This window comes from Prionailurus viverrinus, chromosome B1, assembly GCF_022837055.1.
Source record: "Prionailurus viverrinus isolate Anna chromosome B1, UM_Priviv_1.0, whole genome shotgun sequence".
NCBI lineage: Eukaryota > Metazoa > Chordata > Mammalia > Carnivora > Felidae > Prionailurus > Prionailurus viverrinus.
Window position 1 is genome coordinate 17,282,512 of NC_062564.1, and position 27,738 is coordinate 17,310,249.

The 27,738-nt window shown below is 41.3% G+C and overlaps 1 protein-coding gene across 1 annotated transcript in view; it reads right to left on the reverse strand.

Annotated features, from left to right (window-relative positions):
- Positions 1-23,962: 23,962 nt before the first annotated feature.
- MTNR1A (melatonin receptor 1A) overlaps positions 23,963-27,738 on the reverse strand; it is a 39,340-nt gene continuing 35,564 nt past the window's right edge. Inside the window, exon 2 of the mRNA XM_047855610.1 lies at positions 23,963-25,123. Coding sequence (XP_047711566.1) covers positions 24,255-25,123 — 869 coding nt within the window. The 3' untranslated portion in view covers positions 23,963-24,254. The remainder of the gene's footprint in view (positions 25,124-27,738) is intronic.

Here is a 27,738-nt window from a genome sequence, read left to right on the forward strand (position 1 = left end):
TGTATGTACTCAGACTTTTTATATCATTTGATGTTTTTCAGCTGACTTTAAAATAGACATAATAATCACACTGAGTTTAAACCAGGAATTTAGCAAACACCAGAAGAGATATGAATCGTTTACAACCAACCAAATGCCAGAGACAGAGAAGCAAATAAGATACCCTCTCTCCCTTCCCGGAGTTTACAGCAGTTTAGAGAGAAAACAGAAATAGAATAAGAAATGGGTGTTATTCAAATTGCAATTTGGCTAGCCTTCCAAAGTGTAGAGGCTGGTATGGAAATGAAGGAAGGTTTCATGAGGAATAATGTCTAAGCTTAGGTTCCACGCAGGAGTGACCTGATGACCTTTTGAAGATTGATGACTTTTCTGTGGTTGTTCGTCTCAGCCCTTTATTTTCTTCCAGCAGCAATCACGTACCTTGGAAAGAGCAGGCAGGCGGGGACCACTTAGATCGCATCATGTACTTTATCTCCTTAGAGATAAGATCAGGTACTTAGCATGGTTTAAACAAATGTAGAAATACGGAGTTATTTTTAAATATTTTTAAAGCTATTTTTAAAAAAATTTTAGAGAGGAAGTGTGCACAGGAGCAGGGGGAGGGGCAGAGAGAGAGAGAGAGACACCCAAGCAGGCATCACACCCAGGGCAGAGCCCAGCGCAGGACGCAATTTCCCAACCGTGAGATCATGACCTGAGCTGAAATCAAGAGTCAGATGCTTAACCGACTGAGCCACCCAGGCGCCCCCTTTTTAAATAGTGACATAGCTGTTTCCGAGAGCATTTTTTGTTTGTTTGCTTTTTATTAGAGTTATTCCTCTATTTGTAAATTTGTAGGAATGAGTTCAGTCTGTTAACAATTTTGGTGTAAATGGGGCAGGATGCCTCAATGTGGTCTTGCTTCCCCAGTGGGACATTGTTTCAAATTTGTAATGCCAAAGTTACACCACTAAAGCAAAGGGGATTTGGTCTTCTGTCTCTACCCTCCACGTGGAACGTCCTTACAAGGACCCAAAATGTTCACGTTGGAGTGACCAAAGAATCCACTGTTTGAAAACTGCCACTGATTTCGTGAGTATATTTGTAAAAATCAAGAATATAGGGACCGGTACCATTTCCCCCTGCTCTGTGACTTGTCTGGTGTTATCAGCATACCTAGGAAGGAAGTGGAGTTTTTTTCTCCCAAATGAGCTTTTTTTTTTTTTTAAAGCTTATTTATTTGTTTTGAGAGGCAGGATGTGAGTAGGGGAGGGACAGAAAAAGGAGGAGAGAGAGAATCCCAAGCAGGCTCCCCCACTGTCAGCCCAGAGCCCAGTGTGGGGCTCAAATTCATGAACTCTAAGATCATGACCTGAGCTGAAGTCAAGATTTGGACGCTTAACCAACTGAGCTGCCCGGGCGCCCCTTTCGTCGTAACCATTTTTAAGCGTGCAGTTCTGAGTGCTTGCACGCCCGTGGTCGTGCCACCAATCTCCAGAGGTCTTTCTGTCTTGCACAGCTGAAACTCTGCGTGCATAAAACCCAACCCTCCTCCCTCAACCCCTGGCATGTCCCCCTCTGCTTTCTGTCTCTGAATTTGACTTCCCTAGGGAGTCACAGAATTGGAATCATACACTACTTGTCTTTTTATGTCCGGTTCATTTCACCTTGCATAATGGCCTCAAGGTTTGTCCGCGTTGTAGCGTGAGTCAGAATTCCCTTCCTTATTAAGGCTGAATAACATTCCATGGCACGTACAGACCACATTTTGTGTATCCGTTCACCTGTCAGCGGACGCTTGGGCGGCTTCCCCCTTTTGGCTGTTGTGAATGATGCTGCTGTGAACACGGGTGTGCAGATATCTCTTTGAGACTCTGCTTTTAATTATTTAGGATACCTACCCAGAGTGGAATTGCTGGATCAAATGGTAATGCTATTTTTAATTTTTTGAGGACCCGCCATACTGTTTTCCATAATGGCTGTGCCATTTGCCATTACCACGCCAGGAAAAACTTACATTTCCAAGTAAAACCATAAGTGGAAGCATAGTTAATAAAAAGTATACGTGTGTCGGAGCACCTGGGTGGCTCAGTCCGTTAAGCATCCAACTTCAGCTCAGGTCACGATCCCAGGGTGTGTGAGTTCACACCCTGCATGGGGCTCTCCACTGTCCGTGCGGAGACTGCTTTGGATCCTCATAGGAGCACCTAAGTGGCTCCGTCAGTCAAGCGTCCAACTCTTGATTTAGGCTCAGGTCATGATCCTAGGGTCATGGAATCCAGCCCTGCATCGGGCTCCACACTAAGCATGGAGCCTGCGTAGGATTCATTCTCATTCTCATTCTCCCCTCTCCCCTCTCTTCTCTCTCCCCTCATCCCTCTCTGCCTGCTCACTCCCATTCTCTCTCTCTTTCTCTCAAATAAACAAACAAACAGGATCAACATCTAGGGTGAATGAAAGAAGCAGGAATGCGCATTGAATTACATTGCAATGAAATCACAACAAAGGCCTTGGGCAACATCACAGGGAGTTCTGTGGCCTTTAGAATTGATTCAAGTTGGCCTAAGGGACCCAGGCCTCTAGACCCCAGTAGTCATAGGACCTGGGTGGTTCTTCAGGAAGAAAGCACAGTTCCGGGTGAGGCACCTCTCCTTGGTCTGTGGCGTGGCCCAGGGAGAGACCCCGCTGAGACGCGTCAGCTGCTCCACGTCAGTGTCGGTCTCGTGATGGAATGCTGCCGGGTCCACCTGACTTGATGACTCTGTAAGTCTCAGCCCCTGCTGAGCAGCTCTGGGTGCACTGTCTCTTGTTCCGTGGGCAGTGCTCCGCCTTTACGAGGGACCGGGCTCTCTCTTGCAAAGTGCATCGTTCTGCACTGCGGATAGCACGGATGTACTCCAGGCCCTAGGGGTCTAAACTGCAGTTATCCCATTGGGGCTGCCATAAACTCCACACACACGCAGCTGTTTTCACACCAGACATACTTCTGCTGCGGCAACGTCTGCCAAGTTGTAGGACCCTCGCGGCAGAATCGCTTGTACTGGAGCCTGGATGTGCTGGAGAGCTGTTTTCTGCTCTGGAAACCACACAAAGCTGGTTGCTTTGCTTATCAACTAGTGTGGGGGGCAGAGTAGCGCTCGCATGTATACGATAAGCTGCCTCCAGAAACTGGAGTTGTGTTTCCATCTTGGTGGTGAGAGTTGCAAGGTGTAAATCGTGTCTTGTATGGTTGAGGGGATGTCCCAGCATGCCTCAGACCACCGGACCACCAAACTCTTCACTTTTGTGGCGTTCTGGAACGCGTGTATATTGTCCAGTCATCCGGTGGTTTTGCCACCTTTTGCTTATTTGGTCCAATTAACGTAATGCATCAATACTGTGGATCAATCCAGTAGATGGATGTGGTGCTTCGTGGGATGTCCAAGTGATCGCAATCCCTTTAGACTGTATTATGCAGGGGGGCGGGGAGTGAGCCCTGGCACAAGACCATGAACGTCCCAAGTTCATGCAGACTGTTTCCGATCCTTTCTCACGGTAGAAATGGGGAAGGTTGCACTGATGAGGTCAGTGACCGCTGACTAGGTACCTGAGACCATGTCACCCTGTCCCCACAGCAGCACAGCTGTGCGTGCAGTGGGCCTCAGCTAGAGCTGTTAGTAGTCCATTGTCATCCTCTTGGGCCCAGCTGGCCTTTCGGAGGGTCTGGCTGGTGAATTTAACGTATCCTCGCCTGGGATAGGTAGGCATCCCTGCATCCTTTGGGTTTTTAAGGCTGGCACTAATTTCTGTTGCCTCCAGGACGTGATACAGACAGTTCCTGACTTAGGATGAATTAACCTGAGACTTGCTGACTTGGTGATGATGTGAAAGCATTCAGTAGAGATTGTACTTGAGTCTGTTGATTTTTCCACCCAGGCTAGCAATAGGCAGTACGATCCTCGCTGGGGGTGCTGGGCTGTGGTAGTGAATTGTAGCTTCCAGCCTGCCACCCAGTCGGGAGAGTCGACAACCGATGCGCATATAGCCATTCTGTACCCATACGACCGTTCTGCTTTTCATGTTCAGTACAGTGTTCAATAAATTACATGAGCTGTTTGACACTTTATTATAAAAAGGCTTCGTGTAAGATGATTTTGCCCAACTGCAGGCTAATGTAAGTGTTCAGAGCACATCGAAGTCGGCTAGGGTAAACTCTGAGGTTCAGTAGGTTAGGTGTCCCAAATGTATATTTGACTCGCTATATTTTCAACGTAGGGTACATTCATTGGGACACAACCCATCGTAAGTCAAGGAAGAGCTATATCATTTTCATTTAATACTTTGACCAAGGGGAGGAGGGTCATGGACAGTTTGAATTTCTTCTGTTTGTCTTTTCCTGCTACAATAGCTCTTAGCACTGGCCAAGGGACCAATGTCAGGGCCCTGTCAATGACAGAGTATGCCCATGCCCGAAGTATATGCAGAACAAGAGAATGACCACCTGGTCCCCATTTACCTTCATTCTAAGAGGGAACAATTATGACACTCTGATGATACATATAAATGTCGGCTAGGACTCTATACCCAGTTCCCCAAATGTTTGGGTATTTTCTTTCCCCCGGTACACCACTGATTAAATGATGGAAGGTCTCTTTGGAAAAAGAGTGGCAGAATCACTACTGTATGTAACTGCTGCGGTGTTTCAGGTTTGCTCCCCCTGGGAACCCAACCTCTCCTTCAGTCAATGGGTTCACAATCTGAAAACTGCTGCGGGTGTGGAAACTGAGTAAGGGATCGTGGCTTTTTATTGAGGCAGCTCCTGATCATCCGTCTTTGGTTTCTTTGGATTTCTTGGATCATCCATCTATGGGTTGGCCAATACCTTTGCTGACTGGTGTGTTCTTCCTGATCCTGAGCACACATAGCCCTCTCCGGGTCAGGCAGAAGGCTGCTATTCCAACCTCACCAAGTATTACAACGATTGTGCCCACCTAGCTTCTGTAGGTTAAGTGCTGCCCCTTGGGCACTATTATTTTGACATCCTGATTGTCCTGCTTTCAGAGAGTCCAGTTCTTCATTGGTATTTCCTACCTTTTGCTGAGTATAGAACTGGATGCCTACACTGAGCTTCTCAGTCAACGCCTCTTTCACCAGTGAATTTCTTCTTACAGCTTTGGTTTATACCAGTTACTTTAGGCGCTCACACGGAGCATGGTCATCTGGTTGGGTTTCTGCCCAGTGATATAGCTACTCTATACCCACTTTCTGAATCTTTTCATCCCTCTCACAGCAACTTGAAAAGAAAATTTGAGCGTTCTGTCTCACACTTAGCACAAACTATCGCTTTCTTCAAGTTTCCAAGAGCCATGCTATGGACGAGTTAGCACTGTTTCCTGGGTCTTTGCCAAGGTGTTAAATGATCACCCAGGAGGATGTTGCCATGTTGATAAGCTCTCACTCGTACAACTTTCCGTTTCAGTCCCCTTGAACCAGCCACTTCAGGATCCATATGGACTCCCTGGCCCTGGCCCATACGTGTTGGGAAAACTGCCCCATGATTTTGGGGGGGATATAATCTCTTTTTTCTCTTACTAGTCCTAGCATTTTCCTTGCATACTTTTGGTGTGTTTTAACGCTGATGTCAAGGGGGCGGAGGGGAGACGGCGGCAAATCCTGACTGGGGCATTTGTTGTCTTGCAAGGCGGAGGTTTCTACATCACCTTCAGGCGAGGGAGGAACAGTAGACTTTACTGTGAAGAGTGGGCCATTTCTTCGGGTCTTCTTAGGGTCTGGTTATGGTCAGCAGCTTCTAAAATGGCTTCCAATACTCCCTACCCCCTGGTACTTAGGCCCTTGTGTAATCACCAATCTTGATTGTTGGCAGGACCTGGTGGCTTGCTTCTAATAAATAGAATACAGCCAAAGCGTTGGGATGTCACTTTGGAAATTCGATTATAAAAGACCATGCACCTTTTCCCTCTTTGGTTCTGTTCCCTTGCTTGTTCTCTTACGAGCTTCCCTATGAAAAAGGCGCACATGACGAGGAACCGAAGGCAGTCTCCAGACAAGAGATAATGAGGAACCTAGGCCCTCAGTTCAGACAGATCACAGAAAGGGAATCATGCCAACAATCGCACGAAGAAGCTCAGAAGTGAGTATTTTCTCCAGTCAGCCCTGAGAGGGCTGCGTCTCCTCAGCTGACCCCTAACCGTAGCCATGTGAGAGACCCAGCTTTGACCAGCCCAGCCAAAGACCAGAATTACCCACAGAAACAGAGGTAACAAGCGTTGTTGCTTTAAGCTTGTAAGTTTTGGAGTAACTTGTTACACAGCAATGGATGATTGATATGCCAGAGATTCAGGATATTTAAATGGACTGACCTGGATGTCCCCATTCCTGTTCTCTGTGTTCCACCCCTTCTGAATCACAGTCCCGACCTTGGGATAGCAGAGCTATTGGGACTGGGAACCCTACCTCCTCTAAAGCTCTGCTCTTCTTGTAATTAATTTCTGAACCTGATCTTGAGTGTTTTTCTGCCTTCTAGCTAAAAGAGGTGAGAATCTTGATATTCTTCTAAAGCCAGGTCCTCTGGCTTTTACAATTAGCTTTTAATTGGTGTTTAACTTTTCTTGGTCTTTCTCCAAAGTATAGATGGCTTCAGCCACAGTGATCCAATTCTGTGTTCCTGATAGTTATGATTTCCTTACATTTCTTAAACACCTGATATATTGCACCCACCAGTGCATTCTTTTCCACTAAGAAATCCTTGAAATGCACAGTAGGAAGCAGCTACGAAAACTCTGAAGCCCTGAGAAAGCTATGCCTCGAAAGCCAACCTAAGATGCAGCTATCACACTTAGTACTCAGGAAAGAACTCACAAAGGAAAACTGCAATCTGTATGTCTTATATCTGAAGAACAGTACAAGACCTATAAAAATTGCTTAGAATTAGCAACTGCCAATTCTTGGAGGTTTATTTTCGTTTGGTTTTTCCATGCAGGGGTTTCATTCACATGTATGTATCTGTATTTGCTTTTGACCCCTGGTTGAAGTGGCTACCAGTTCTATATTTGAGGGTGGGTTTTTGTACCCAAACTAAGAGCATCACGCAGGGCTTGGCCCCTGGGAAAATCGGTTATGTTCTGCAGGGAAGAGTCACCTCCACCATCCCTGGCTTTGCCCATAAGTTTAATGAGACTAGAGTGTTGTGTGAATATGAAGCATTTTCTGATAAAACTGGTGTATTTTTACCTACTTCCGGAGAGGGTAAAAAAAAGTTTAAAGCCTATTAAATTAAGAATTCCTATTGGGGCGCCTGGGTGGCCCAGTTAGTTAAGCATCTGACTTCGGCTCAAGTCATGATCTCACAGTTGGTGAGTTCGAGCCCCGCATCGGGTTCTGTGCTGACAGCTCAGAGCCTGGAGCCTGCTTCGGATTCTGTGTCTCCTTCTCTCTCTGCCCCTCCCCAACTTGTGCTCTGTCTCTCTATGTCTCTCAAAAAATAAATAAATGGAAAAAAAAATTTTTTTAAGAATTCCTATTAAGATTAGCTTATGGGAACTGATAACCACATATAAATCTAACAAAGATTTAAAAAAAACTTTAAACTATTGAAAAGAAGCTGAACTTTTATTTTTTAATTATGAAGGTCCTTTAAAAAAAATAAAACCTTTCACAGAAACTAACAAACCAAGTTATAATGATGTCATCACTGAGAGATGACAGGAAGTACAGCCACGAGTCACACAAAAAATAATAAATAATACACTAAAAAATCTGAGACACTTCCAAGATTGGTAAATAAATGGATATTTGTATTTGAATCTAGATTTATTCAATACTCTTAATTAATATGAATCCTTGAACAGTCTTGGCCTCTTGGGGGTGGGTGGAATACATTAATTTTCCCATCAAAATTATTGGAAATAAAAATATATGTATATTTTTGGAAGTGTATGTTTTTTTATTTAATGACTTTTCAAGTAGCAGCAGGATTTTCAGACACAGTTAACAAAATCGCTCTTTAAGCAAGGAATAAAGGTAATACACTCCCGTGTTCCTCTTAGTCCTTTACGAAATACACAAGTCATGGAAAATTGTGTTTCCTCTGTGAGCCCTCCCACCCCCTCACCTGATTCTGATTACTCTAAAACCCATCAGCCTTCAGAGACCTGTCACTGTGTGTAAATATTCCGTTAGGGATCTCTAAAAGGCACTGCTTTTGTTTTAACTTAAAACACTTTTATCATGCCTTTTAAAAAATAATACTCTAATATTGTCAATATTTAGCGTTTGCCTTTTAATTTTGCATTAAATAATTTTTTGATTAATTTTTTTTAACGTTTATTTTTGAGACAGAGAGAGACAGAGCACGAACAGGGGAGGGGCAGAGAGAGAGGGAGACACAGAATCTGAAACAGGCTCCAGGCTCTGAGCTGTCAGCACAGAGCCCGACGCAGGGCTCGAACTCACGGACCGTGAGATCGTGACCTGAGCCGAAGTCGGACGCTTAACCGACCAAGCCACCCAGGCGCCCCAATAATTTTTAAAATTATAGTTCATTTCAGGGCACCTGGGTGGCTGGGTCATGGAGTGTCCATCTTTAGCTCAGGTCATGATCTTGCAGTTTGTGAGTTCGAGCCACACATCAGGCTCTACACTGACAGTGTGGACCCTGCTTGAGATTCTCTCTGTCCCTCTCTCTGGCCTTGACCTGCTCTTTCTGTCTTCCCCCCTCCTCCCTCCCTCCCTCAAGATAAATTTAAAAAAATTAAAACAAAAATCCATAGTTTGTTTCAAACAAATCCTTTTATTACAAGTGGTTGATAGGTCTCAATTCTCTTTTAATCTTTAGGTTCCCAGGGTGCCTGGGTGGCTCAGTCGGGCGAACATCTGACTTTGGCTCAGGTCATGATCTCCCGGTTCATGAGTTCAAGCCCCGCATTGGGCTCTGCGCTGACAGCTCAGAGCCTGCTTGGGATCCTCTCTCTCTGCCCCTCCCCATCTCTCTCTCTCTCTCTCTCTCTCTGAAAAATAAACATTTTTTAAAAAATCTTTAGGTTCCCCCTATATCTTTTCTTCATTCAATTTGTTGTTGGAAAAGGTAATGATTTGTTGTTCTGGAGATTTTAACGTAGTTTGAATTTTGCCGAATGCTTCCTGTGATGTCATATGTGCACCTGTTCCCTGTATTTCCTGATAATTTCTAGGTATATGAGATGCAGTTTTGGAAGACAAGACTACTCCATAGGTGATGTTGTGTACTTCCTTCTAGTTGTCTCCTTATGATGTTAGCTGCTGAATATACGGTCATTATGTGTTACCATGCCTTTCCTGTGATGTGGTGAGCCCTTTGGAGAGCAAAACTGTATTCATCACTTTATCCCTACTATGTAGTACAGTTTAATATAATAGGTGCCCAATATTTCCTAAAAGTTTAGTGAATCCAGGTGCTCAGGGCTCAGGGTCAGCTTTCACTAACTCTTTCTAGCTCATTGGCAAGGTCATTAATTTGTAATGAATCTTGTTTTCATGGTCGGTAAATGAAGAGATTGGCTTAAACATGGCCTCTATGCTTCCTTCAATGATTATATGAAATGGTCATACAAAGATCAAGAATATGAGCTCTCTTTCCCACACCAAAGATTTCAAGAAGTAAGGGAACCCAGCCCATGTGCACATACTGAGTAAGAAACAATCTTTTCTTGGTTTTTCTTTAAAGCTTTCGACAGGACTACATTTGTAAATAGTGCACCAAATTTGGAATAGAACATAATTTGTTGGTTGCATCTATCAAACTGAAGCAAATAATGTTAAATTCCCTTCTATGATGGATAAGAATATATAAGATACATGATATTTGAACACATATGAATAACTGAATAAATTCTGCTAAGAAAAATGCTCCAAGCAGAGAGATAGCCTGTTGTCCATAAACAGGTGCATAACTTAATTATCAAACCACCCACCATCCTTAAACACCGTTTACTTAATTCCCACCAAATAGAAAAATGAACTAATCGCCTTGAAGACAGTGATGAGAAATCAGTCTTCTTTACATAGATACATACACAGATATACAACTATTATTAGAATAAATATTAAAATTCATCTTTAGCAGTAACACAGTATAGACTTGAGTAAACGGAAGTAAAAAAAATGCAAGTATATTATATCATGGGCTCTATTTTCAAATATATAAAAATAAACTGCCTTTTGAAAAAGGCTTTGTAGGTTTTATTCAAATTTATACCCAAATTACAAGAAAATATTTAAAAGTATAAAACAATGTCAGCTCTCAGATTACTGTCTTACGTTTAACCTTACATTTGTTCATCTTTTTTTAAAGTTATTATTTCATTGTTTCTTTTAAAAAATGTTTTTAGTGTTTATTCGCTTTTGAGAGAGAGAGAGAGAGAGAGAGAGCACAAGTGGAAGAGGGACAGAGAGAGAGGGAGACACAGAATCCGAAGCAGGCTCCAGGCTCCGAGCGGTCAGCCCAGAGCCCAACACGGGGCTCCAACTCATGAACCATGAGATCATGTCCTGAGCTGAAGTTGGACACTTAACCAACTGAGCCACGCAGGCACCCATTAAACTTTTAATTTTAATTCCGGTTAGTTAACATACAGTCTTACATTAGTTTCAGGTGACTACGTAGGGATTCACCACTTCTGTACATTACCCTGTGTTCCTCACAACAGATATACTCCTTAATCTCCATCCTCTATTTCACCCATCCCCCCGGGACCTCCCCCCTGGTAACCATCAGTCTGTTCCCTATAATTAAAAGTCTGTTTCCTGGTTGCCTCTTTGTTTTTATTTTCCTTTTGCTTGTTTGTTTTGTTTCTTAAATGTCACATATGAGTGAAATCATATGTTATTTGTCTTTCTCTGTTGGACTTACTTTACTTAGCATTATACTCTCTATAATGGCAAGATTTCATTCCATTTTATGGCTGAGTGATATTCCATTATATATAATGGAATATAACACACACACACACACACACACACACACACACACACACACACCATTCTTCTTCATTCATTAGGCAATGGACACTCGGGCTTCTTCCAAATCTTGGCTATTGTAAATGCTGCTATAAATATAGGGGTGCATGTATCCCTTTGAGTTAGTGTTAATACATTCTTTGGGTAAATAACCAGGAGTGCAATTGCTGGATAGTGCATAAGGTAGTTCTATTTTTAACTTTTGGAGGAACCACCTCCCTCTTTTCCTTAGTGGCTATACCACTTTGCATTCCCACCCACAGGGCACAAGTGTTTCTTTTTCTCCACATCCTCAAAATACCTGTCATTTCTTCTGTTGCTGATGTTAGCCATTCTGACGGGTGTGAGGTGATAGCTTATTGTACTTTAAATTTGCATTTCCCTGATGGTAAGAGATGATGAGCATATTTTCATGTGTCTCTTGACCATCTGGATGTCTTCTTTGGAGAAATGTCTATTCATGTATTCGGCGCATTTTTAAATTGGATTATTTGGGTTTTGTAAGTTCTTTATGTGTTTTGGATACTAACTCTTTATCAGCTGTGCCATTTGCAAATATCGTCTCCCATTCTGTGGGCTGTCATTGACTTTTGTTGATCATTTCCTTTGCTATGTAGAAGCTTTTTGGTTTGATGTAGTCCCTATAGTTTATTTTTGCTTTTATTTCCCTTGCCTCAGGAGACACATCTAGAAAAAAGTTGTTATAGCTGATATCAAAGAGGTTACTGCCTTTGTTCTCTTTTAGGATTTTTTTTTTTATGGTTTCTGGTCTCAGTTTTAGTTAGGTCTTTAATCTATTTTGAGGGTATTTTTGTGTATGTTGTAAGTACGTGGTACAGTTTCTTTGCTTTGTATGTTGCTTTCCAGTTTGCTCGGCACCGTTTTTTGAAGAGACTCTCCTTTTCCCATTGGATATTCTGTCCTGCTTTGTCAAAGGTTAATTGACCATATAATTGCAGGGTTTTTCTCCTGGATTTTCTGTTCTGTTCTCTTGATCTATATGTCTAGACCTGTGATGCCTCCAGCTTTCCTTTTCTTTTTCGGGGTTGCTTTGGCTATTGGGGGTCATTTGTGGTTCCGTGCACATTTTAGGATTGTTTCTTCAAGTTCGCTGAAAAATGCTGTTGTTATTTTGGGAGGGATTATATTAAACGTGCGGACTGCTGGGGCGCCTGGGTGGCGCAGTCGGTTAAGCGTCCGACTTCAGCCAGGTCACGATCTCGCGGTCTGGGAGTTCGAGCCCCGCGTCGGGCTCTGGGCTGATGGCTTGGAGCCTGGAGCCTGTTTCCGATTCTGTGTCTCCCTCTCTCTCTGCCCCTCCCCCGTTCATGCTCTGTCTCTCTCTGTCCCAAAAATAAATTAAAAACGTTGAAAAAAAAAAAATAAACGTGCAGACTGCTTTGGATCGGGTAGACATGTTAACAGTATTCTTCCAATCCACGAGCATGGAATGTGTTTCCATTTCACCGTGTCATCTTCAGTTTCTTTCATCAGCATGTTATCGTTTTCCGAGCAGAGATCTTTCACCTCTTTGAATAGGTTTATTCCTAGGTATCTTACTATTTTGGGTGCAACTGTAAATGGGGTTACTTTATTAATTTCTTTCCGCAGCTCCATTTTTGTGTCTAGACATGCGACAGATTTCTGTACATGGATTTTGTACCCTGAAACTTATGTGAATTCGTTTGACCAATTCTGCCAGTGTTTTGGCAGTCTTTAGAGTTTTTCCATATAGGGTATCATGCTATCTTTAAATAGTGAACGTCTTACTTCTTCCTTACCAATTTTGATTTCTTTTATTTCTTTTCGTTGTCTGATTGCTGTGGCTAGGACTTCTGGTACTACGTTGAATAAAAGTGGTGAGAGGGGACATCTTTGTCTTATTCCTGGCCATAAAGGGAAAACTCTCCGTTTTTCCTCATTAAGAATGATGTTAGCTGTGGGTTTTTCATAGACAGACTTTATTATGTTCTGCGAACCTACTTTGTTGAGGGTTTTAATCATGAATGGATGTCTTACTTTGTCACATGCTTTTTCTGCATTTATTGAAACGCTCATATGTTTCTTAACCTTTCTCCTGTTGATGTGATACATCACATGTTTGGTTTGTGAATATTGAACCACCCTTGAAACCCAGGAAGAAACCCCACTTGATTGCAGTGAATGACTTTTTAAATGTATTATCGGATTCAGTTTGCTAGTATTTTGTTGAGGGTTTTCGCATCTGTTTTCTTCAGGGATATTGGCCTGTAGTTGTCCTTTTAGTGGTGTCTTTATCTGATTTTGGTATCAAGATAACGCTGGCCTCATAGAATGAATTTGGAAGTATCCCTTCCTTTTATATTTTTGGAATAGTTTTAGAAGAATAGGCCCGGGGGCACGTAGGTCGCTCAGTCGGTCAAGTGTCCGACTCTTGGTTTCAGCTCAGGTCATGGTCTCATGGTTCATGAGTTTGAGCACTGATAGTGCAGAGCCTGCTTGGGATGCTCTCTCTTCCTCTCTGTCTGCCCCCTCCCTGCTCACACTCTCCCTCTGAAAATAAATGAGTAAATTTAAAATAAATAAAAAGAAAGAGGGGGAAGAGGAGGAGGAGGAGGAGGAGGTCTGAACTCTTCTTAAATATTTGGTAGAATGTCCCTGTGAAGCCATCTGTCCTGGACTTCTGTGTTTTGGGGGTTTTTGGATTACTCACTAACCTTTGTTGTTGGTTGTCAGTCTCTTCAAAGTTTCTAGTTCCTCCTGTTTCAGTTTGGGGAGTTGATATGTTTCTAGGAATTTATCCCATTTCTTGTAGATCGCCCAAGTTGTTGGCATGTACTTTTTCATAATTTTCTCTTATCATTTGATTTCTTTGGTGCTGGTTGTTACTTCTCCTTTCTCATTTGTGATTTTATTTATTTGAGTCCTTTCTCTTTTTTCTTGATAATTCTGGCTAGAAGTTTATCGATTTTATTGATTTTTCCCCCCAAAACACCAGCTTGTTGTTTCATTTACCTTTTCTATCATTTTTCTAGGTTATGTATCATTTATTTCTACTCTAATCTTGATTATTTCATTCCCCTGCTGATTTTAGGTTTGCTTCTTTTTTCTTTTTCTGGCTTCTTTAGGCGCAAGCCTTAGGTTGTATATTTGAGATTTTTCTTCTTGAGGTCAGCTTGTATTATTGCTATAAACTTCCCTCTTAGAACCACTGTTGCTGCACCCCCAAAGATTTCGAACTGTTGTGTCTTCATTTTCACTTTTTTCCACGTACCTCTTAATTCCTTCTTTGATTTCCTGGTTGAGCCATTTATTGCTGAGTACCATGTTATTCCACCTCCACGTATTTGTGGTCTTGACAGATTTTCTTCTTGTAGTTTATGTCTCATCCCGTAGCATTGTGGTCAGACAAGATGCATGGTGTGACTTTGCTCTTAATCAATTTGCTGACGTTTGTTTTGCAGGCTAATGTGTGATCTATTCTGGAGAATGTTACGTGTGCCCTCAGGAAGAACGTGTATTCTGCTGTTTCAGGATGGAGTGTTCTGGACGTATCTGTTAAATCCATCTGGACCAGTGTGTCATTCAAAGTCATTGTTTCCTTACTGAGGTTTTACTTAGATGATCTGTCCATTGATGTAATTGGGTGTTAAAGTCCCCTACTGTTATTGGGTTATTATCGATTAGTTTCTTTATGTTTTTTTTTTATTAACTGTTGTATGTATTGGGGTGCTCCTATGTCAGGTGCATATTTGCAATTCTATCTTTTTTTTTTTTTTGGATTGTTCCCTTTATTGTTACAGAGTATCTGTCTTTATCTCTGCTCACAGTCTTTGTTTTAAGGTCTATTTTGTCCAATACACGTATTGCTACTCTGGCTTTCTCTTGATATCCATTTGCATGTTATTTCCCCATTCCCTGACTTGGAATATGCAGGTATCTTTAGGTCTAAAATAGGTCTCTTGTAGGCAGTATATAGATGGGTCTTGTTTTTTAATCAAATTGCCACCCTCTGTTTTGATTGGAGCATTTAGTCCCTTTATATTCAAAATTATCACTGATAGATGTGTATTGCCATTGTATTACTTGTTTTCTGGTTGTTTCTAAAGATTTTCTCTGATCCTTTCTTCTCTTTCTCTCATGTTTGCCAAATTTTCTTTAATTATATATATGGATTTTTTTTCTTTATGCATGTTTATTAGTGGTTTTGATATACGGTTACCATTAGGTTGTGTATAACACTTCTGCATGAAGTTTAAACCCATTCTTTTCTCCTCTCCTCCCCACACTATAGATGTATATTGTTATATTTTATATCCTTTTTTGTGAGTTCCTTGACTGATTTTTTTTTTACAGAAATATTCACTTTTACTGCTTTTGTGTTTTCTGTATTTATACTGTCACTTTTGATCTCTCCTTTCCAATCAAAGAATCTCCTTTAAGATTTCTTGCAGGGCTGGTTTAGTGGCCACAGGTTTAGTCTTCGTCTGGGAAACTCTTTATCCTTCCTCCTATTCTGAATGATAGCCTTCCTGGATAGAATATTCTTGGCCGCCGATTTTTCCCATTCAGCCCTTTGAGTATATCATGCCACTCCCTTCAGACTTGCTAAGTTTCTGTTGAAAAACCTCCAGCTAGCCTTACGGGTTTTCCCTTTTAAGGTAAGGACTTCTTTTGTCTTGCAACTTTTGAAATTTTCTCTTTTATCACTATATTATGTAATTTTATTTATAATATGTCTTGATGTGTAATATGTCATATGTATAATACGAATATCTGCTTTTGTTGATTTTGGTGGGAGTTCTCTGTGCCTCCTGGATCTGGATGTCTATTTCCTTCCCCAGATTAGGGAAGTTTAGAGCTACTTTTTCTTCAAATCACTTTTCTGCCCCTCATTCTCTCTCTTCGTCTGAGACTCCTATGACATGAAAGTTACTACATTTGATGGAGTCACTGAGTTCCCTAAGTCTGTTCTTTTTTTTTTTTCAATTTTTTTAAACATTTATTTATTTTTGAGAGACAGAAACAGAGCGTGAACGGGAGAGGGGCAGGGAGAGAGAGGGAGACACAGAATCGGAAGCAGGCTCCAGGCTCCGAGCTGTCGGCTCAGAGCCCAACGCGGGGCTCGAACTCACAAACTGTGAGATCATGACCTGAGCCGAAGTCGGACGCTTAACCGACTGAGCCACCCAGGCGCCCCTCTAAGTCTATTCTTGTTTTGCGTAATTTTTTTTTCTCTCTTTTGGGGCTCTTGGGTGGCTCAGTCTGTTAAGCATCTGACTCTTGATTTTGGCTCAGGCCATGATGTCACGATTTGTGAGATCAAGCCCCACTCTCAGCACAGAGCCTGCTGGGGATTCTCTCTCCCTCTTTCTCTCTGACCCTCCCCTGCTTGTGTGCTCGCTCGCTCGCTCTCTCAGAAGATACATAAACTTTAAAAAAAAAAGTTTTTCTCTTCTGTTCAGCGTGATTACTTTCCATTACTGTGTCGTCCAGGCCACTGATCACTCTTCTACTTCTTTCCCCCTGCCGTTCGTTCTGTCAAGTGCGTTGCCCGTTTCATTTCGTGTATCCTTTATCTCGACTGCGTTACTCTTTCTCTGTTTTAAACGTCTCACTCATGTCTCCCACTCTTTTCCCAAGTCCGGTAGGTATCCTTATGATCGTTGCTTTAAAGTCCGTGTTTATCAGGTCTGTTACTTATCTCTGTTTTGCTTAGATCTCTGGCCGTGGCCTCATCCTGTTCATTGATTTCGGATAAATGTCTCCGTTTCCTCATTTGGTCTGCCTCTCCGTGTCTATTTGTCCGTGTTAAGAAATGCACCTGTGTCTTCTGCTCTTGAAAGTAGTGGCATAATTAAGTCACTTCCCTGCCCTGCACTGTCTCCTGTTCCCCGGAACCTGGCCCTTCAGGAGAGTGTGCTGTGCGTGTCGCTTACGCCCTGCTCTTGTGTCTGGGTCACTTATCTTTTCGGTGAAGTCATCTGCGTTGACTCTCTGCCTGTCGCGGGCTGTGCTTGCTCCCTGTGGCATTCGTGGCACCAGCCCTTGGGGGGCATACCACTGGGGAACTTGGGAGCAGAGCAAACTGAGTGCTGGGACACTTGTCCTATGCCTTATCCCCTGAAGTGCTGCAGCGGCCGGCGGCTGAACACCAGTGCAGCCAGGGGTATGCGGCTCGGCATGGTGTGGTGATTTGGCTCGTATTCAGCTATTTTGAATCGTCTCCACGTTTATTCGCTAGCTCGGCGGTCACAGAGCCCGTGGTCACATAGCCCCTTGGCAAAAACACACAGGACTTACTAGAGACTTGTTGAACTCATTATGGAATCAAAGTACAATTCATTTTTCCATTCCCAAGAAAACTATTTTTCCACTCTATGTTAACAAACCAGATACATTTGTATCACTCACTGGAAAGTAATGGTTGGATCAGAAATGAGAGTACCTGATTACCACCAGAAAAGACAGATTCGGTAGGCAACGTCTAAAAGCAACAATAATCAATTGGTTTTGAAACAGGCATCTTCATCATTGACCTCCCGTAATCAAAACAGAAATGTGTCGTTGTAATAAATGGTTTCCTAGGGTGAGAGCATTGTTACAAATAACAAAGCACAACATCTAAATAACCCTTTATTTTTTTTTTTAAGCTGCGGATGCTATTCTTATTCTTGAAAATCATCAACTTTAAAGATGAATCTGTTGGCTAAAACACACAATATGCACATGTACACACTCATACTCAAAAGCGTTTGCTGATGTTAAACTCTTTAATGGTAAAAAAAAAAAAAGCAAAGTAATTGCTTTTATGAATTTAAAACGTTTCTGTTCTAGAGGCGGTAAATACAAAATATGAATAAAGCTTATGATTCTAACATCATGATATATTCCTATATGTCGTATGATGGTCCATAGTTGAAATTAAATTCCTCTCTGTCACCTTAAACAGGGTGATTGCAAATGTGACTCCATTATCGTTCCAGTGGTAGACCAGCATGAGCTGACCCCAATTGGGATTTGCCCCAACATTTCAAGAATTTGACCCAGCTAAGTTCATACTCCTCTAAACATTCTAATTACCAGATAATCTCTTGGTACCCACTCAATTTGTTACTGAATTCTTACCCTGTTTGTTACTGTTACATTATATGTCCACGGAGATTTTGAGTACGTTTTTCTCCATTTTGGCTTTGTCCTGTATTTTACAAATCCAGCTTACATTCAATCTTTGGTTGTTCTGTAGACCTCTGCTAAAATACTTAACAACATAAATATTGAATAGGATTAAAACCAATACCACGTCTCCTCTAAATTTTCACCAATACACAGTTTTAGGAGTTTTGCAAAAGTTGTGATCAATATAGGAAAGCTGATGTTACCATTGTGTAGAACATCGCACTGTTTGTACTGTACGAGACAATTTGTTTTTCTAAATTCTTTTTTTTCCAGTGTATGAAATTTATTGTCAGATTGGTTTCTATACAACACCCAGTGCTCATCCCAAAAGGTGCCCTCCTCGATACCCATCACCCACCCTCCCCTCCCTCCTACCCCCCCTATCAACCCTCAGTTTGTGTTCAGTTTTTAAGAGTCTCTTATGCTTTGGCTCTCTCCCACTCTAACCTCTTTTTTTTTCTTCCCCTCCCCCATGGGTTTCTGTTAAGTTTCTCAGGGTCCCCATAAGAGTGAAAACATATGGTATCTGTTTTTCTCTGTATGGCTTATTTCACTTAGCATCACACTCTCCAGTTCCATCCACGTTGCTACAAAGGGCCATATTTCATTCTTCCTCATTGCCACGTAGTACTCCATTGTGTATATAAACCACAATTTCTTTATCCATTCATCCGTTGATGGACATTTAGGCTCTTTCCATAATTTGGCTATTGTGAGAGTGCTGCTATAAACATTGGGGTCCAAGTGCCCCATTGCATCAGTACTCCTGTATCCCTTGGGTAAATTCCTAGCAGTGCTACTGCTGGGTCATAGGGTAGGTCTATTTTTAATTTTCTGAGGAACATCCACACTGTTTTCCAGAATGGCTGCACCAGTTTGCATTCCCACCAACAGTGCAAGAGGGTTCCCGTTTCTCCACATCCTCGCCAGCATCTATAGTCTCCTGATTTGTTCATTTTGGCCACTCTGACTGGCGTGAGGTGATATCTGAGTGTGGTTTTGATTTGTATTTCCCTGATAAGGAGTGACGTTGAGCACCTTTTCATGTGCCTGTTGGCCATCCGGATGTCTTCTTTAGAGAAGTGTCTATTCATGTTTTCTGCCCATTTCTTCACTGGGTTATTTGTTTTTTGGGTGTGGAGTTTGGGGAGCTCTTTATAGATTTTGGCTACTAGCCCTTTGTCTGATATGTCATTTGCAAATATCTTTTCCCATTCCTTTGGTTGCCTTTTAGTTTTGTTGGTTGTTTCCTTTGCTGTGCAGAAGCTTTTTATCTTCATAAGGTCCCAGTAGTTCATTTTTGCTTTTAATTCCCTTGCCTTTGGGGATGTGTCAAGTAAGACATTGCTATGGCTGAGGTCAGAGAGGTCTTTTCCTGCTTTCTGCTCTAGGGTTTTGATGGTTTCCTGTCTCACATTCAGGTCCTTTATCCATTTTGAGTTTATTTTTGTGAATGGTGTGAGAAAGTGGTCTAGTTTCAATCTTCTGCATGTTGCTGTCCAGTACTCCCAGCACCCTTTGTTAAAGAGACTGTCTTTTTTCCATTGGATATTCTTTCCTGTTTTGTCAAAGATTAGTTGGCAATACTTTTGTGGGTCTAGTTCTGAGGTTTCTATTGTATTCCATTGGTCTATGTGTCTGTTTTTGTGCCAATACCATGCTGTCTTGATGATGATAGCTTTGTAGTAAAGGCTAAAGTCTGGGATTGTGATGCCTCCTGCTTTGGTCTTCTTCTTCAAAATTCTCTGGCTATTCGGGGCCTTTTGTGGTTCCATATGAATTTTAGGATTGCTTGTTTTAGCTTCGAGAAGAATGCTGGTGCAATTTTGATTGGGATTGCATTGAATGTGTAGATAGCTTTGGGTAGTATTGACATTTTTACTATTTATTCTTCCAATCCATGAGCATGGAATGTCTTTCCATTTCTTTATATTTTCTTCCATTTCCTTCATAAGCTTTCTATAGTTTTCAGCATACAGATCTTTTACATCTTTGGTTAGATTTATTCCTAGGTATTTTATGCTTCTTGATGCAATTGTGAATGGGATCAGTTTCTTTATTTGTCTTTCTGTTGCTTCATTGTTAGTGTATAAGAATGCAACTGATTTCTGTACATTGATTTTGTATCCTGCAACTTTGCTGAATTCATGTATCAGTTCTAGCAGACTTTTGGTGGAGTCTATCGGATTTTCCATGTATAGTATCATGTCATCTGCAAAAAGTGAAAACTTGACCTCATCTTTGCCAATTTTGATGCCTTTGATTTCCTTTTGTTGTCTGATTGCTGATGCTAGAACTTCCAGCACTATGTTAAACAACAGCAGTGAGAGTGGACATCCCTGTCATGTTCCTGATATACGAGATAATTTTTTAAAGGAGATTCTTTAGATAAAAGTAAAAAGTGGGAAACAAATTATAAAAATTGTTTTTAAAAAGAAAAGCCTCCTGTATCCCTTGGGTAAATTCCTAGCAGTGCTGTTTCTGGGTCATAGGGTAGGTCTATTTTTGATTTTTTGAGGAACCTCCGCATTGTTTTCCAGAGCGGCTGCACCAGTTTGCATTCCCACCAACAGTGCAGGAGGGTTCCTGTTTCTCTACATCCTCTCCAGCATGTATAGTCTCCTGATTTGTTCATTGTAGCCACTCTGATGGACGTGAGGTGGTTTCTCAGTGTGGTTTTGATTTGTATTTCCCTGATGAGGAGGGACGTTGAGCATCTTTTCATGTGGCTGTTGGCCATCTGGATGTCTTCTTTAGAGAAGTGTCTATTCATATGTTTTCACTCTTATGTGGATCCTGAGAAACTTAACAGAAGCCCATGGGGGAGGGGAAGAAAAAAAAAGAGGTTAGAGAGGGAGAGAGCCAAAGCATAAGAGACTTTTAAAAACAGAACAAACTGGGGCGCCTGGGTGGCTCAGTCGGTTAAGCGGCCGACTTCAGCTCAGGTCACGATCACGCGGTCCATGAGTTTGAGCCCCGCATTGGGCTCTGGGCTGATGGCTCAGAGCCTGGAGCCTGCTTCCAATTCTGTGTCTCCCTCTCTCTCTACCCCGCCCCCGTTCATGCTCTGTCTCTCTCTCTGTCTCAAAAATAAATAAAACGTTAAAAAAAATTAAAAAAAAAAATAAAAACAGAACAAATTGAAGGTTGGTGGGGGTGGGAGGGAGGGGAGGGTGGGTGATGGGTATTGAGGAGGGCACCTGTTGGGATGAGCACGAGGTGTTGTATGGAAACCAATTTGACAAGAAATTTCATATTTAAAAAAAAAAGAAAAGGCTGCTTATGCTCAGGCTATTTGCAAAAATAATTTAGTGATTTAAACTGACTTGAAATGTATCTAATTCCAAATGTGTCTGCTTATTCACAGTGAAATATTTGATGATGTATCATATACAGTCCAAAAAATGGTCAAAATTATTATTCATTACACAACATTCAGGCAGAAATGTGTTCACTTAATGAACAATTATCGATTTAATCTCTAAGATTGGTCATCCTCCGGTATTACTTGTCAGAATTTTTAAAGTCAGGTAGTTCTGCTACTTTGTCAGAAAAAAAAAAAATTCCTCTTTATACATGGAGATGGTTCCTACATAAATATTTGGTAATGAAATCTACAACAGAGTAGACAAACTGAAATTATTCCTCCCTCCCCCCCATCTGCAGTATCTATTAGTTGTAACCAAATACAATCACATTTTGTGTGATCATGTAGCTTATATAACAATGTGTAGTCAGTATGTCCCAAACTCATCTGTTGCAAACAGGTATAAGAAATAAAATAACATGTTTAAAAGTGACGTTCTCTAGGGGCCAGCAAGAATCCTACGTAATTTACATTTTTCATACGAGAATACAATTGAGGTGGTCATTCCACTGGTAATAGTCAAATGGTTTACTTAAATTAGAATGGTCAAATTCTTTGGTCTATCCACTTCAACTGAGTATTAGGAACTTAAATAACATAATGTTAATAATTGCACATGATTCTGGCCGTTGATTTCAGAAGACGGTGATAGATGTTTTGCTATCCTTATTCCAAATCAAATGGTCTTGTGTAGATTTTACCCATCTAGAGTCTCAGAATCCACTGACTGTTTTTGAGAAAAAGACATCTCCCCCCTACCCTGTTACGACATATGTACTGTTTTCAGCCTCACAAAGCCTCCAGCCTATACACAAGCTATACACAAATATTAATATATTTAGTTAAGGACTTCCTACTTATTAATTTTACAGTGAGGAAGCCACTGATAATATTTTGAATGTTTAAAAGACTTCTACAAGGAGATGCCATTAGAGGAAATCTGAGACTTTGCCCTTGATCTTGATGAGTTGCTTTCTTATTGTCAGTGTTTGAACGAGCTAGTGTTCCTATGTAGTGAAGAAAAACATTTCAAGACTTTAAAGTTACACACCTCATCTTCAGGTGAGATACTCTACCTGACAGACAATTTTTAAAGGGCACAGTTTCTAGTCAGCATTTTTGCTATTGTATAAGTTAAGAAACAGAATTCTATAAAGAGCAAAGGAACATACAGTTAGCAACGTAGTAATTCATCCCCAGCATCAAGATAAAAGTGTCATAAACTTAAAAAAAGAGTTTAGCTGCCATGGTTAATATTTTTAAGGTTCAATTATATGAAATTTGGAACATGGATTTAAAACTCATCTCTACTATTTAGTGTTGGTTCTGACTAGAACATTTACACATAAGTGACTCGATGGGTAAAGTCCTAGACATAACTTACACACACACACATATACACATACACTTGACTCCATAACCCCACCACAAACCATGACTTAATGTTTCTCAAATATCCTTGATAAAAACAGTTAACAGAAGAACCTTTTAAAACCATTGATAGAACTTTCCAAGGAGATTCTGATTATCTAGACAGAGATTAGCAAATATACCAGATCGCTTTGTGTCTTATGTATATAGTTGCAAACCACCAACTCCTCCTGTGTGACAGTTTTGTTGCAGAACTTTATAACACTAGAAAACATGTCTCTAATTTCCTGCAAAGCACTCCAGTAACAAACCTCAAGGTGGTCCTAAATAGCTTTTTGGAGTGAATGAGAGCCATAGTTCATGAAACCATAGTTTACCTGTGAGTTTTTTCTTCTCCTAGACTTTCAGGATTATTAGAGCAATCAAATACTGAAATGAATTATTAAAGAATATTGTTTTGAAATATTTATACAAGGAAAGCAATCTGGTTCAGATATTTACTTGCCGAAAGAGATTATCAATCTAGAACACAGTCAGCACTATACCTAAGGATCTATAGCTCTTTGATTCTTGGTACATTTTAACTAAACTCATTAAGTGACTTCATAAATTAACAGAGATCAATTCAAAACAATTTGTCAGTGACATGAATAATCTTCAGTGACAAAATAAGAAGCCAATGTCTAATAAAATCCAATAGAATTTTGTATTTCGCTATTGCTTTCAAATACTGTGGTTATTGAGATCTGGACAAGAGCTCCATCATATAGTTCATTCTTTATCTAGTTGAACATGCAACACTTGAGAGAAAGAGACCGCATTTAGAATCATGACTATAGTCACCCAATGCTACCAGTGCCAAGTGAAAACTTTGCTGTGGTTTGTTGCTGATGTGTTGTTATTCCCTGATTTATTTTCAGCCTGTCGCCGTGTAATGAATCAGTCATCCCACTTCTCTCTTGTTGTTCCATTTGCTCGTTTATGACTACGACACATCATTTGTTTTCCCACAAGAAATCTTCAAAAAGTGGAGGAAAAAAGCAAATGCTTTATGACGCTCATTTGCCATAAAAGTTTGCACACTGTTTCTCCACGTGAATACATTGAGCATTTTTATTTAAAATCATTGCCCGCCCACGCCTCTGTCCCTGAACCATATTCTCCAATTAACATATAACTCTTAGGTTCTGTATTTCTCTTCATAAGCAGAATTAGAGACCGATTCAAAAGGCTGATCCCACAGAGCTCATAAACTAGAGACAACCTCCTAAGAGTGCAAGTTTTCTCGACTACCCTGTGCTTCTAGGCATCTGTCAAGAGGGAGGCAACCACGAAAATGAGTAAGACCTTGAGAAGTGTGTACACCTTGTCAGCAATGCTTTGTGTTTTAAACACAGTCCACTTTTACTAGGTTCTTGTTGGTCACTAACGGAGAGGGTTTGCATTTAACCCTATCTGCAGCATCATGAGAACGACACACAGAGAACATTCTGGCTGTACACAGGGAGACTATAATTCTTCTGTATTCCTTCCTGAAATTTTGGTTCAGGAGCCCATATATAATGGCATTGAGGCAGCTGTTGAAATATGCCATATAGTAACTCGCCACAAACAGCCACTCTGGGATCCTGGGTACCATGCTGGCGGGGTCTGAAGCCACGGCAAGACCAATAAAGTTGAGAGGAGCCCAGCAAATGGCAAAAAGTACAAAAACCACAAACATGGTGACAAAGTTCCTGAAGTCCTGTGGTTTCATTTTGGGTTTACTGTCAGGTTTCACCCTCCGCCTGACCCGAAGAACCAGGACCCATATTCTCAGGTAGCAGAAGATGACTACGGTCATAGGAACGAGGAAATGAAAGACCACTACCGCGATTGTGTATGCTGAGCTGACAGACTGTGTAAACGTGCAGGAGTAGATCCTCGGGTCGTACTGCAGGGTGCCGGTACGCAGGTTGGGCACGATGGCCACGAGGGTCAGCATCCATATCAGGAACACGCAGCAGAGGGAATTCCTGTTACTGTACAACTTGTCGTACTTGAGGCTGTGGCAGATGTAGCAATAGCGGTTGATGGCAATTCCAGTGATATTGAATATTGAGCCAATGACACTCAAGCCCATCAGGAAGCCGCTAATTTGGCAGTGCAGATGGCCCAGATTCCACCCGTTGTTAAATATAGATATCAGCACCAAGGGGTATGGATACACGGCTACCACCAGGTCCGCAACCGCCAGGCTCACCACGAATAGATTTCCTAAAAGGGAAAGGTTTAGAAAATACAGGTTGTTACCGATCTTGTGCGGATTGCAGGGGTTTTCTTTCACAGTTCTTTTTGCTCAAAGGGCTCTTCTTACAACTCAGCTAACCGGGCATCGCAGCTGCTGCCGCATGATAAATGAAATGGAGGCCATCTACACCCGGAAGTAAGCCCACCATGGCCCTGGTCAAGTCAGTTCTGCTGTTCACAAATTCCCACGTCCCTAAAACGAGGCATATTCCATGTCAGAAACTGATGTTCTTCAGACCATTTGGTTTCTCTTATAATTAAAAAAAAAAAAAATCTCGAGTTCAGTATACTCGTGTTACATATGTTGTTCTGGAATATTCTACATGGCCTGAGAAACCTCATGTCCCACATTTTCCCAAGTGACGTGTGACTTCTCTAAGTTCTGAGCTTTCTGTCCCTCTAACTCTCCAGCCACCCTCAAAGGCTGCCTCTAACTCCTGTTCTTGGGGAGCAATAAATCCTTGGCCATAGTGTAACAGTGAAGAGGAAAAGGGTTCTTTCGTCAACTGTCTGGGTTAGAATATTGACTTCACCCCTTGCTAGCTGTCTCCCTGAGGCAAGTATCATCATCTCACCAGATGTCGACTTCCTCTTCTCTAAGATGGGGATAACGATAGTACCTTCTTCATAAGGGGATGATGAGCGCGAATTGAGACAGTCTATGTCAAGTACCAAGCAGAATCTGTCACGTGATAAGCGCTCCACAAATGTTGGTATTCTACAACACTCACCTCAATCCAAAGGAGAAGGTAGAAATACTTGTAGATTTCATAAAGAACTTAAGGTCTAAAAATTAAACCCTAAATATTTTCTATGTTAATAACGCAACACATTTTCAAGGCCAAAAACAAGGAACTCTCGTCAAATTTTAGAAGATACTCTGCAAGGATGTTCTTTACATTGGTGGCTCATTTTGTCTTTGTTTCTTACTCTTCTTTCTGCCTTGAATGGCTCCTCTCTCCCGTTTTTAAAATGGTACCCATTTTGCCAAACCCATTTTCGATAGAAATGCCCAAAGCCTTTGCTTACTTGCCCAACTATGTGGAAAACCTTCCTCTTTTGAAGGCTTCTAAATCACACTTTTATACAACATTTAATTTGGATTAACTCATGATAAATTTCAGTCAATAAAACCTTACCGAATGCATTTACTAGGTGGTGGAGAAACAGAAATGTACAGACAGTGATCCTATGATCCTTAAGCTTAGAAAAATAAGATAGAAAGAAGTACAATGTGTACAAAGGAATGGAGTGAGCATGAAAGAGTGGGGAGGAACATTCCAGGCAGAGTGACCTTACGTTTTGCATTTCATTATACTTGTGCACTTAACTTTGCTATATTTCCATACTGTAGTAGCCTAAAAGTGTGTCCACCTCGTCAATGCATCTAGAATAGTACCCGCTTGGGACTTCTGTTCAAATGCTTGATGGCAGATATTAAATTGTCATCTCCCAATACCTGAAATAAAATACCCTTTGTAGGGGAAGTTCCTGTCTGGTTAGTTTTATTTCACAGTCCTCCAAAAATTGCAAAGAAGTGAAGTAAGATAGTTGTGGCTAAAATTAAAAAAAAAAAAAAAAAAAGTCATGGATTTGCCATTTGAGTAGGAATTGCAGATAAATTGTTGTAAATACAACTTCTTCAAAAGCTGGCTACACGAGGCCAAATTAAAGCAATCAGAACAAATTTATGTCTCCCCGCAGAACAATTCCAATCGCCAGTGAAATATTTAAATTCCAACGTGGGCATGCTTTAATGAATTTTTAACTCAAAGTGGGTAATACTTTAAAAATACGTACAATATGTGAAATTCAGCTACAACTTGTCATCGAAGCAGTACATTTTTACCTAAAACGTCATAATGACAAATGGACATAAATAGATTTATTTTTCAAGAGCCTAAAACTGAGATCATAAACCGTGTCACAGGTTTGTTTCATAGCATCCATCGTCTGCCCCATGTAGTTTGCAGCAATTAGGCTTCTTTGTTTAAGTCGTTACATTAATTAAATCATTTGTTTAGTTTTCTTTGAACTAATCCCATTTTACCAGAGTTGGGAGAAAAAAACAATTAAGCCATAGGCTCTTTGTAGATGTGGCTAGTAGTGTCTCAGCTGGAAGCTTTATCACATCTGCAATGTGTGCGCAGAGGGTGTGTGTGTTGGGGAGGAGAATAAGGTAAGAGTAATTAACTTGATCATCCACATTATAAGATCACCTATTTCATCTCAGCCCTGTATGCGTCCAGATAGACCGCCATCTCTCCATTTTTGCAGACACCCAACCCTCTGTACAACCAGCACAACAACGCATTCTGAAATTTCAAGTAAGTCCTGTGAACGGCTCGCAATTCCTCTCCTGTTGGATTTATGTCCAGCCCTTGCCCCAGAGGAACTTGTAGACTCAGAGGATGTTAAGATGGGGAGGAACACTAGTGATCATGCAGGATAATCCCTACTTTTTAGAGGTGAGGAAAGCTGAGAAACGGGGAATTCAATCGGAAGAAGTCATACCATGAATGCAAGATTGCCACGGCGCTGTTTATTTGTTAATGTCGCTCGGTGCATTTCCCTAAGAGAGT